This window comes from Carassius auratus, chromosome 41 (assembly GCF_003368295.1).
Source record: "Carassius auratus strain Wakin chromosome 41, ASM336829v1, whole genome shotgun sequence".
Taxonomy (NCBI): Eukaryota; Metazoa; Chordata; class Actinopteri; order Cypriniformes; family Cyprinidae; genus Carassius; species Carassius auratus.
In genome coordinates, this window is record NC_039283.1 from 20,714,422 (window position 1) to 20,727,929 (window position 13,508).

The 13,508-nt window shown below is 33.5% G+C and overlaps 1 protein-coding gene across 4 annotated transcripts in view; it reads left to right on the forward strand.

Moving 5' to 3' along the window:
- LOC113059231 (oxidation resistance protein 1-like) overlaps window positions 1–13,508 on the forward strand; it is a 110,706-nt gene that overhangs the window by 41,934 nt on the left and 55,264 nt on the right. Inside the window, exon 1 of one of the 4 annotated variants that reach the window (XM_026227575.1) lies at window positions 9,097–9,427. The exons of the other annotated variants lie outside the window; for them this stretch is intronic. Within the exon in view, the coding sequence (XP_026083360.1) occupies window positions 9,295–9,427 (133 nt within the window). The 5' untranslated portion in view covers window positions 9,097–9,294. Of the gene's footprint in view, window positions 1–9,096; window positions 9,428–13,508 lie in introns of those variants that run through there. 4 annotated transcript variants of the gene reach the window in all.

Consider the following 13,508-nt stretch of genomic DNA (forward strand, 5'->3'; position numbering starts at 1 on the left):
GCTGTGTGTTTGTGTGCACTTGGATGCGTTAAATGCAGAGCACCAATTCCAAGTATTGGTTACCATACTTGGTAAATGTCACTACTTTCACTATTCCAGCGCATTTAGCACCAGCATAAGATGGATTATGTGTGGTTTGTGAAAAATACTTTTTACATTAAATACTGCATGCTAATGTGCAATTTGTATATTTTGCTTTGTTTTATGAGTTATATCTCATAACTTTTTTATCAAGTATCAAGGATGAAGTTATATATTGCAGGAAATGTCACAGAGATATGTCACATGGGACCAGCACAGGCAGTGTGAAAAACAGCTAAACTTTTAAAGAAAACCATAAGCCGTGCATGTGATTATAGGTCAAAAATGGTGTTAAAAATTGAATTGAATAATTGTCACTATTAAAAACAAAAACAAGAAAAAAAAAAAAAAAACAATACAACGTCCTTTTTGGTAATGCATATTAAATTGAAATATATGTCTATTAGTGGTCAATATTCATTAACTGCTTCTAAGAGACAGCATGAGAAAGAAACAGTGTCTCAGTTAAAGGTTAATTGTTCGCTTTAACCTTCCCTTTACAGCAGATTTGCAGTGGCAGTTATTTCAGACAGAATGCCACCCATTTGTCAGGGTTCTGACTTTTCCATGCATGTTATTTTAATGATTTCTGAAGGATCATGTGACACTGAAGATTAGAGTAATGGCTGATGAAAATTAAGCTTTAGCATCTTGGGAATAAATTATATATTTAAATATAATACAGTTGAATGCTGTTGAGTAATACAATTTCACAGTATTACTGTTTTTACTGTATTTGTGGTCAAATAAATGCAGCCTTGGTAAGCATAAGAAACTTATTTCAGTTACATAAAAAATAAAATCTTACCAACTCTAAACAAAAGTGTGTGAAATTCTATAAAAATATTTTTGTTCCTGTGGCTCAAGTGGTAGAGCATTGCATTAGGAGCGCAAGGTTGTGGGTTTGATTCCCACGGAACACGTTAGGTAAAAAAAATTTTTTTTATTTAATTTAAAGACTGTGAATAGTTGTATTGAACTCAAATGAATCATCCTAATGAACTGAATCACTAAAATGATTCAAACTTTCCCAACACTTTCCATCTTCATTTCTTCAGTCTGTTTGACTGTAAAGCTTCATGTGCAGCACAGCGTTACCAAAATACCAATTAATCATTTTGATACATGCTGACAAAAAGTAGGTTGTTATTGGAAAAGTTTCTAGGTTTTGAAAACGCTTGATTTATCATAATGCTGCGGCAAATGTAAAGTTGATCGCATCATGATACTTTTGGTTAGTTCCTCCCCTGCTCCCTTCTCTCTACTGGTAACTAGATTGGCAGTCACAGTACTTCTCCAGATGATGACCCATAGATTCATGGATTAGGCCGTGGGGTAGAATGAAAACAGTTTGCTTTCCTGGAGGTGGTTCTGCATCCAGAGCTGAATTAACTGCTGCATTCCCCTCGGAAGGATTGGTGCCGCTGGATTTATAAATCATGCTGTATAATTCACCCCCCCCCCCCCCCTCTCTCAGCAGGGCCTCCCCCTCTTGATTTGAAAAAATTTTTATCAGGGTCTGAGTTCTGCCTCTGTCCCTCCTCTGAGCTCAGCTCATGTGCAGTAAGAAATCCAGGGATGGATTTTATCGATCATTGTTCCCATTGTTCTGCCATCCTATCAATCGAACCTCTCGCTGTGAAATATAAAATCTGACAGTCCTCATAAGGGCTGATATTTGTTTTAGTTTCCCTGTGTATTTACTTTACATGGTCACGTCATACTGATTTACTATCTTTTTTTCCCCCCCAAAGGAGTTTAAATCAAACTTTAACTCAACTTTAGCAAGCTTAACCAGACCCTGCAGCTTTGCTCAAATTCTAAATGATGTTTATTTGTTTCAGGGTTGAGTACATTTGATTTGAAGAAAATGATAAAATACATTATTTTGCTCTTGGCAAGTCTAGACTTTTAATGTGAAGGTCAATATTTGTAGAGTTTTATTCCTTCTGAACAGCTCAGTTTATTTATGTAAACTTATTTTGCCATTGGATAATAGTGATCTGTGAATGTATTTATGTATGTAAACGTTATTTTAAATTTGTGTGGTAGAAAAGATTTTTTTATTTTGAGGTAAAAAATATAAAGTTAGACCCTTGGATTAGGATGCTGTTTGAATTGGGACAGAAGCCCTTTTGTTACTGTTGTTTTTATTATGCTTTTGTTTGTTTTTTTTTTTTTTTTGTTTGTTTGTTTTTTTGCTATAATAAGGGAAACTAAAAATATAGACCCAATTATGCACAAAATAATTTATGATATATAAACATAATGTGTAATTAATTTAATTATATTATTTTAATTCAGATGTGTTTCCTTGAATAAGGTTGTTAATTGATTTGTTTAACATTATTTATTTGTATACTTGCTATTTTCATTATTTGTTCTTCATTGGATGTGTTATTATTTTTTCACAATATTTGTATATATGCCAAAGTGTAATTCTTTTCAAAAATACAATAATTTAAATAGAATATTTGACTTTTGTTTTATTATCAAAATTACATCAGAGATAGGTTTTCATCATCTTACCTGGTATTAGAAAATGCCCCCTTTTCATGATTTTCAATTTATTATAAGAACTAAATTAGATAATATTTTTTAATAATATATTTGATGTATGTAGAATATGAATCTCTAAATATGTTCAAATGTAGCAGTAAATTCTAAATCAAACAGCTAAATTGAAAAATAATAATAATAATACATTTTCCGTAATATGAGCCATTTAATGCAGTGGATGAACTTTAAGACCAAATCAGCTGAAGAGTCAGTCATATGGTGTGTTTCCTCTCCTGCTTTTGCTCTTCAGATGTTTCTCGTCTCGCACCAATCACACTGGCACATCTTACTTTGTGATTGTGACCTCATTGTCTTGATTACCTCTGCCACCACCAGCATCCACCTCCATCCTATCTATCACAGGCACTGGTCCATTTCTTTTCTCTTCGTCAGCACAGGAATGAAAGGAGACAGGCGTTAGGCCGTTATAATTCATGCATCAGCATTTAACATAATAATGAAAAATATGAGCATGTCCTTCTGAAAGAGAAAGCACTAAATTCCCCTGCAGAGTTCAGGAGAAGATATTGACAGCGGTTAGTTTAAGATTGAACATGTTTTGTTTACATCAGCCTGATCTCTGTGTTGCTCTCTCAGGGCATGCTGGGTTATTACTTGACCATCCGACAGAGTGAAGCTCAGGCTTTATTGCTTTTATAAATTATAAAAAAAATTTGCTGATGGTCTGATTGTCAGGTAAGTGCATTTCTGATGGTTTTTTCTCTTCTTTTCTGCTCAGCTGTTTCAACTCACAATTTCAAAGATGATGATTTCAGATATATATACATCTATTGCAAATATAGATTTATTTTTTTTATTTTTTTACTTTCAGTAAGCTTTTACTTCCTTAATATAATATCATATCATATATCATATCATGACATTTAAGATAAGGTTTAAATTAAATGGATTTTTAGTTTGAAGAAGAAACAAACATTAAGCTTACTTTGAAATATATTTTGGACAGAAATAACCTATTTTTTGTTGTATGTGTACTGCCATTGACATGAATTGGAATGCTAATGGTTAGCTTTCACCAGGTATTATATACCTCCTTTGACACAGCCAAATTTTCAGCCAATTTGTTTAAAGCTAGCTAGTGGGACACCACATTAATTGAGAATTTGCAGGGCTTCCTGATCTTCAAACCTTCTGTCTGTGGGGGTGCAGTCCTCTAGCAGCTGAACACTAAATCAGACCCCATGCAGTGGGCAGTTGGGCTGTGATGTGGATCAGATCAGTGCAGTCGTGTGTTATTACAGTAGTAAAGGACTCAGAGCTGCTGTATATCTACAGAAAGAGCAAGTAAGAAACCATTTCCAGAGACCATTTCCAAATCGAGATTTCATGCATATTACCAGGCCAACTGTGTATTCTGGTTTCAGGTTGATGAGCCAAGAACCCAACTTTTGAGAGTTGCATTGCTTTTCCCAGCTGGTTGGCTGTTTGTTCAGGTGTCCTGCAGTTCTAAACTCTCCTGTGGATTCTGAAGTGAAATCCTTAACCAGGACAGATATGACATAACCATTTCAACAACAGAAAAAGAAAAAAAAATGAGCAGGATAGAAAAAATCCTGATGCCAAAATTAACACAATTCAGTTTAATGAGAGTCTTATCCGCTAAAAATAGCTTTGTCTTCCTGATGTGATTTGCTTTCTTTGTACAGGGATTTTTTAGGAAATGCCTGCCACCCCCTCCTGTACGGGACAGTATATGTGTGACTGACAGTGAGTCTAGTAGTGAATGGTTAGCAGTCGTGATGAGGTTCTCAACCTTATCGGTTTGATTTTAAATCATGTATTGTGTTGCAGGACAGCTGGTGAGCCAGTTTAGATGGATTTAGTGAACACTTTTGAGTGATGATGCAAACTAATCACTGTGAAGTGAACAGATTTATTAAAATGATGAAGGAACTGATTCAAGACAATCAGACTCTCTTTTGCTTCTTTTGATAGACTATGGTGGTATTTAAAATATGTATGATATACACAACGAAGTATTTGATCAAAAATACATTTAAATGTAATAGTAATTTATTCTTGTGTTGCAAAGCTGATTTTCAGCAGCCATTACTCCACTCTTCAGTGTCATATGATCCTTTAGAAATATTGTTTTTCTTCTTTCAAAAAACTGATTTCTCACCCCAAACTTTTCAACAGGATCATTTTCTTTTCAATATAAAATTGTGAAACTTACCAAATATAAAGTGAATAAAATACTTATTATTAAAAATGTAATTATTTGAATGTCATCAATAAAATACATATATAAACATATATTGTAAATATTTAGAACTACCAAACAGAAGAGCAAAAATGGTTTATGCTTGCAAATAGGTTTTAGCATGATATTTTTGTCAACATAAGTTTGAGAAGTGGTCTAGCAGTTGATTGGCTGAATCCAGCTATTGGTTTCTGTGATGACAGTCTAGAAAATGATCTGTGACAAGAGTCTAGCAGTTGTGAGAGTCTAACTGATGGTTGGCATGTGTGTCTATGTAGTCAAACGTGTTTCTGAGGAATGCTGTATAACTTCTCACAGCAAAGACTGAACAACTGAGCTCAACGGAGCAGAAAAGGTAAAATAGCACAGCATTTAAAACACTGATGGAAAGGACTGACTCGGGCCTCTCATGACTTCTCATTTTCAAACTCATAAACTAAATCAGTGGGGAGGTGGTTTTTGGTTGAGGTTTATTGCATCAGTTGAGGGACTGTTATACATTCATGCCTTGGTGAAATGATTCATTCTCAGAGATTCTTCTAAGGCCAGACATTTGAGTCATTTGCATTTTTCTTGTGAATATTCATGAGTTTCTGTGCAGTTTGGACAGCATAATCATCTGTCAGATGGTGCTGTGATCTCAGAGAGGGAAAGCACAAGCAGTACTTTTGTCTTTGAGGCAGTCGTTCACCTGACCAGCAGCACATCATCCACCTGCAAGAAAGCCAAGTGCTCCACCTCTATGCTGTGCTACGGGGTGTGTGTGATTTCTGCGAGTTTGACAACAACAAGTGTAGAGCATGGCCAGATTGCTATATATATATATATATATATATATATATATATATATATATATAGTGATATTCAATATGTATCTCAATATGCATTATTACATGAAATAATAATAAATAATGATTTAAATATTCTATTATTAAATATAAAGTTAATTTATGACATTACCCATATAAACTTTTTATACAAATTCAGATTTTCATGTTTCCACTGGTGCGCAATATTACTTTAGGAAATGGTCTCAAATCATGCTGGATAATATATAATTGTATAATTTACTATTATTTATTTTATTTTATATATATATATATATATATATATATATATATATATATATAAATGTTTTTTTTTTTTTTTTTTTTTTTTGCATTGAAACATTTATTTGAAGTGATTCTTTAAAATGAATCGATCTCCATTTTTGAGTTTTATCCTACATTTCATAGTGCTCTCATTCTCAGCAGGGAGCTGCACTGGAATTGCAGAAAGTAATTTACCATCCAGAAAAATCCCACACAAGTAAAATGGAAGCAAATTAGTGTCTCAGGCATTCCACGTCACATATCCATTCGCTGGTCATTTATTTCCACATCCATAATAAATAACATTTCATTTTATCGTTAATCACAAATACAGCTGTCATATTGGAGACGGTCTGTCTGGCGTAATCTGATTGTATTTAGTGCTCGTTCATTACAGCAGCAGAGCTTCACTGCCTTCTCTATTAACTGGATCTGCCCAGCCGGAGTGAGTTTTTGCTCCATTTGTGTCTGTCTAATTGGGCCTGTAAACTGTGAAGCTCAGGGTAATGTGCAGATGTTCGTCCTTGTGTTGATGTGTGTGTGTGTGTGTGTGTGTGTGTCTGGACACATTCAATGTGGAGATGGCAGTTCTGGTGGTGGTTTAGTAATGAGATCCATCTTGACTGAAGAAAAAGGATTATGCCTCTCATTTGGTCCAGAACCAAAGTTTCCGCACAGCCTTTTACTTGAGATACTAGAGGCAAAAACTTTTCAGCTGCTGAGTTAATTTTCATCTATATTGTCTCTTCTTTAACACTAGTAAAACATAATAAAACCTAAATCATTCTAATATGCTGATTTAGGATCGATATTGGAAACAGTTGCTTAATATTTTTCCTTTTTCCTGAAAATTTTAAATAACAGCATTTATTTGAAATATAAATATTTTCTAATCTTGTCTTTATTTTATTTTTTTCAATGTAACATCCTTGTTGAATAAAGTTATTAATTTCTTAAAAATAAGAAAAAAGAAAGGAAAGCTGACAGTAAAAACTGTTTAAATTCACAGAGCCCAGGACAAATTTTTGTCGATTGTCTCCTGCTTCCATGGGCCCATGTGATCAGGCCAGTCCTAAAAGGCCCCTGCTAAGAGCAGAAGATGCTGCTTCTTGAGTCTTGAATGTGTTTGTACGTCTCTTAAATCAGCAAGGGTCAGAACGTTCTTACAATTCAATTTAAACCTTGTTATGGTTCCTATTGAAGTTATAGGCAGATTGGAAAGGAACTCCTTTTTTTTTTTTTAAAGGCAATTGTTTTTGCATTTGGTGCTGCATAAGTGTTCATTTTAGACACTGGTTGATCATGATCAATAATTAGGGATGTATAAAATGTTCCCGGTTGCAGTGATGATGCATGTGTGTGTTTATCTATCTAGAAAAATCCTGCCTCATTCTGGTTTGGAACAGTTGATGAATCACTAAAAATATGTAATGGAGAACAAATGAACTAATTCTTTGTGCTTTTTATTATTTCCCAGACTCTCTTCCATTCTGAAAATTGAAATAGAAGAAGGTGTCCAATGATCACTGTGTGCGATGAGAGGAGAGAGGAATATTGGTTGGGAGGGAAGCCCTGTTTTAATCTAACTCAACTAATAGGACTTATTTTATTTCTCTTTTATGTAATGAGAATAATGGATCTTTCATGGGGCCGATCAAACTAAACTGTTCTTTAATTATAAGTGGAGAACCTTAAATCGATAGTATGAGCCCAGCACAAGAAGGATTGGAACATCTCATTATTTAAAAAACTAATTTGGTTTTTGAACATCCATGCAATTACAGCACTACAAGTTCTGTCCTTTAGCATCTGTGTACCACTGTGTAAAGTAGGATAGTGAAGTTCATCTACAAATTTTCCATATAACGTTCATATAGTGATCAAAAACAATAAAACAAAAAGTTTTGCCCATACGATTTGAGCAATATTCCAAGTATTCTGAAGCAATTCTATAGCTTTGTGTGAGCTTCTTATATATGGAATAATGTTATTTTTGAGTTCCACAGTAAAATATAAGTAACTATAACTGAAAAAAAAAATCTGCTAAGAATGTATAGAAATAGAATGTATTTAAAAAAAAAATCACATTACTAATAAATTTAAATAAAATAAAAACTGAATATATACAAATGAAAGCTAATTCAAAATATTAATGAAAACTATAATAACATAAATACTGCTAAGAAAACAGTAATAGGGTGGATATCTCCACAGTTCCTGCACTAAAATGACCAATAAAAAAAGTGATAAAATAAATTACCAGCCGGTTATGGTCAGGATGAAGAAGGGAGATGCTGACTTTAATCCGCAATTCATCCATCAGATGCACCTTCATTGTTTTAACTGTGAACATCTGGACTTTCAGGCTACTGTGTTATTCTGATGATAACTTTCAGCTATTTCCACTACAATGAAAAGTCTTATCAGCAGTTGAATTTATGCATGTCATATTATTGCTAACTCAGCTGACATGGCACAAATCTATGAGTGTACAATAGTATGGCTGGCCAGCAGAGGGAGTTTCACTCATGAACTTTTTCGGGGATGTTGGGATCAGTGTAAATTTGGCCTTTGAGGCACATTTCATTTGTCACCCCTTGGGATGTAATTAACTTGGCGAATTAAAAAGACACTGAACAATCTTTGCAATTAGCAGTGGCTCTCATATCGTCAGATGAGCTGTATAGATGTCGTTGGGGAGGTGGAGATCTACTGATCGCTTTCCCTGCAAGCTGTTTTCATCAAGTTAAAATATAATTGAGACTCTCTGCACAATTACAGCATGTTTGCTTAATTTACCCCCTCTGAATTCAAAGTTTAATGTTATTTAGGCGATCATGTGATAGCAGTGTTTGCTGGTGTGTTCTGTTTAACTACAATTTAAGTGTCTGAGGTAGAATTTTACAAACACAAAACTAGCCAGTAAATGTAACTGGCCATAAACTTCAAAACATTAATCTATTTAACATTAGATATATATTTATTTATATATATATTTTTTCATACAAATATTTGAGAATTTTTCCCCTCAGGTGTTTCACGGCTACCGACGCGACGCGATAATCCTGACGTCGCAGCCAGTCGACCAATCACAGTCTTTGTTTATGTCAGCATTCCATCACTTGTAGGGTAGAGAAGAGACCGTTTTGGTCGCGTCGCGTCACGTTGCTTGCGTAGATCATGCAGCGCGACAAACGGCCAAAAAAAAGTTCAGCAGCTGCTGTCAGTTTCAGTTCCTGCTTCTACTCGCATTTCACGGTCTCCCCTGGTCAAGTAACTCGGCGTTATTGCGTTGGTTTTATTGCTTTTTAATGTTTATGCTTTGGAGAAGATCTGAAGATGGATTATATTCAGTCGTTAAGAGACGCGATCACTGGTAAAATCTGGCCTGTTACCGTGAGAGAAGTTCACTTTAAAGACTACTCTGATGCAGAAACGCCTCTGGAGAACGCACATGGAACACACATTGCAGGTAAGTTTAGTAGCTTTGTGTTTTCTCAAAAGTTTGACCAACGGATTGAAACGCGACAGTAAAAGTATTGACAATGCAGCATATGGCTGCAGTACTTACAGTGAGTTATTACTAAGAGAGTTTCTACGTGTCAGCTCCCCTCCTGTGCATTTGCATTGCATTTGACTTTAGGACTTTTGCGAGGAAGAGTTAGGAGTTCACATCCTGGCTTTACAATACATGTAACGTTAGAAGCATTTGATATTCTATAGTTTATTGCTGCATTGTTGTTTTGGTTTTGCTTGCTGCTCAACTCTGCTGACATATTCATGGTTTCTCTGGTTCATCATGGTCTCTAATGAATATGCATTTGTCTATTTTGGATATGATCCAATAATGGTCATGGTCTCTAATGAATATACATTTGTCTATTTTGGTTATGATCCTAAATATGCAGTATATAAACTTTACATTTAATAATATTTAATCAACTGCAGCTGCTCGCAGTTTCTACATGTAGTGCACTTATGTAGTTGTGCAGTGTGACATAAATTTGTAAATGTTACAGATATTCAGTGTTGCCAGTATTCATTCACTTGTATTATATTGAAAAGAGTGACTTTGATTTAAAATTGGTAACACTTTAGTTTAGGGACAAATTCTCACTATTAATTAGTTGCTTGCTAATGTGTATTACTAGCATATTGGCTACTTATAAAGCAGATATTAATGCCTTATTCTCCAATGCATTACCATATGTTAAATCCTAGAATCCTACCACATACCTAAACTAAACATCTACCTTAACTATTAACAAATCAGGTATTTATTGAGGCAAAATGTGTAGTTAACAATGAGAATTTTGTGACCAAAATAATAATAATAATAAAAAAAAAATCATGCAGATTTGGAATAATGTGAGTAAAAATGTTTAAATTCATTGTCATTGATTTAAAAAATAATCATTAAACAACTGATAAGGCAATGGAATTCTATTGGCCAATCTCTGTGGGAACCTATCGTGTTGTATTGGCACTGATAGAGCTTAAAATAGTCCATGGATACATGTCTGAACTGCAGTTTTGTAAAGAAAGCAAAAGTGCTGTGAACACTTACATCGACAGCAGACTCTGTGTTATGTATTCTTGTCACAGTGAGCCATGAGTCAGGTTAATTGCAAGCCCTAATTAGGCCAGAGGATGACTGAGAGGCATGATGGTATATGCTGTATGATGATAGACATGTTTAATCTGGTAGCAGGCTTGAAATGCTGTTTATTCTGCAGTATAAATGTAATTTATTCCTGTGATGCAAAGCTGAATTTTCAGCAGTCATTGTTTCAGTCTTAAGTGATCCTTAGAATTCATTCTAATATACTGATTACTGCTTCAGAAATATTTCTTATTATTATCAATGTTGACAACAGTTACGCTGCTTCATATTTTTGTGGAAACTGTTTTTTTCAAGATTGTTTGATGTATAGAACATTCCAAATTATTTGAATGATGCATATATAATGCATATACTAGGGCTGTGCAGAAAAAAAAATCTATCAGGATTTCTTGGATCAATTTTGCAATTTCGATTTTAATCATGATTTGACACACAGAGACATGCTTTACACTCATAAATGCATTCACTGTGAATTTGAAACATTTCCAAAGGAAACCAGTTGGGTGATTCTCACGAAATCGTAGTTTCAAAGATTTCATATATGACATTTAAAAAAATGTTTGTATCAACAAATTGTCTTTTTAAGCATTAAGAGCCGGGTCTGAAGTGTCAGTGACCATAAATTTTAAAAAGTTTTACTGACAATTTAACAACTTTTTGAACATATTTTCCAAAACATGTCCTTAAAAATCTCATTACCGTAACACTCTGAAAAGTCCAGTGATGTGGGGAAAAATAATTCATTTTCACATTTTTAAAAATGGTTTTATAACAGTCATGCACAGTTACTTGAAACTCTGGAATAAAATATATTTTTATAATAACATTTTTATGTGATTTTGAATTATTTCTCTCATTACCGCAACAGCTTCTGCATTTTGCAGCCAATTTTTTTTTTTTTCAGTAAAAACTGAAATATTTTCAAAATGATGTTGCAAACCTGAAAGAATACAATGTATAGATTCTGCACATACATTTAAAAGCAGACTACTATTTTTCAATTTCTTAAATAAATCTTAAAAGAACACATGTTGCGGTAATGATACATAGGTTACGAAAATGAGGTTTATTATTTCGGTAATGATAATAGGCATATTAAGTATGTGGTATAGTCAAACAAAGAATATTTAATGTAGAAAATAAATTAGATAATATTGGCATAAATTATTTTGCAGTGCTTCATAACTAGATAACATAGGGTATAAACACCAGGGGCCATTTTCACAAAATATTTTAAGTGAAACTAAATGTTGCTCCTAACTCCACATCTTTAGGACTCTTCGACTCTTCTTCAAGTACTTCATAAAGTGTTTTTATGTAAAAATCAGCTCTTAAATCTGTGAAGAGTTAGTGGTAGTCAAGAGGACACCTAAATCACAAAGACCAAATCCTAAACAATCCTAAAATGGCTGTTTCCACAGCAATCCAGTTTGGATTTCTTTTACCTTTGTACTAAATCTTACTCTCATATCAGCCATAATAATTCTAGTCTGTTAATTAAAAGGCTGCTTATACATATAACAATTATTTATAAGATGCAGACATGTAGAAGCTGACAATTAGCTGAACATATGCTTGTTTAATTAGTGACACTCTAGTTCAAACTTGATTTGAATATTGCAACATTTTTATTTTGATTATGGCAACATGATATCTCATTCTACAATATTTCTATTATAAAATAACTGACAGAGATCCATCCCTTATCAGCCAATCACTGTGGGTGTAGTTAGTAATCATGCTGACATCATCCATACCAAAAAGGTCATCCTCACTCTTTTTCTTAGCTTAAGATTTCTCCCCATTCCTTAGTAAAATTCTGTCACAGCTGCTTTATGAATAGGTTTTATGAGAAGCAGTTTAAAGGGCACCCTGTGGTTTTCCACAAAAATAAATACTTAATAGTGTAATGTTAGAAAACAAAGAAGACTAATATTAGTTTTGTAATTTTAGTTTTATTATTAAAACATTATTCACAATACATTATTACAAAATAATGTTTCTTATTTTATTTTATATTTTATGTAATAATCATATAATTATGTAATAACTATTTATTAATAGTCATTGACAGTGGGAATGTAGTCTTTGATAACTTGGATTTTTTTCTTTCTACTGAAAGAGTTGGTTCTGGTAAAGAGTATACCCAAGTGTTTACCTAAAGTTTTTCCAAAATCGCTCATTCCTAAAAAGATGATTCACAATATATTTTTATTTTTTCCTTAAAGATGTTCTCATTCAATTTAACCCTAACCATTCTATAATAATTGTTTTTGAATTAGAATTTCAAACTGCTGCATTTTTTCATATTTAAATATACTGCCATTCAAAAGTTTAGCATCAATAATAAAAAATAAAAAAAGTTTTTTTAAAGCCTCTTCTGCTCATCAAGGCTGCATTTATTTGATCAGAACTACAGTAAAAACAGTAATATTATGATAAAGTGATTGTTATCTTTTTAATATACTTTAAACCAGAATTTTATTTCTGTGGTGACAAAGCTGAATTTTCAGCATCATTACTCCAGGTTTCAGTGTCAAATGATCCTTTAGAAATTATTCTAATATGACATACAGCCAAGTATGGTGACCCATACTCAGAATTTGTGCTCTGCATTTAACCCATCCAAAGTGCACACACACAGCAGTGAACACACACACACACACACGCACACACAAAGTTCTGTTGCTCAGTATAAAAACCATTACACTTATAGAAAGTCCTCATAATGATAGATGCACCAACAATTTTTGATAACTACTCCTGCTGTAACCTCTAACCCATAATGTCTCTCTCCTTCCTGGGATTTGGTGGGTTGGTATAAACGTTTTCTCTGAAATTGGTCACCTTAGCCTTTGCTTAAGCTTTTTGGTTTTGTTATTAAATAATATTTAATTTATAAACTCATTGTATACATTTAACAATAGTC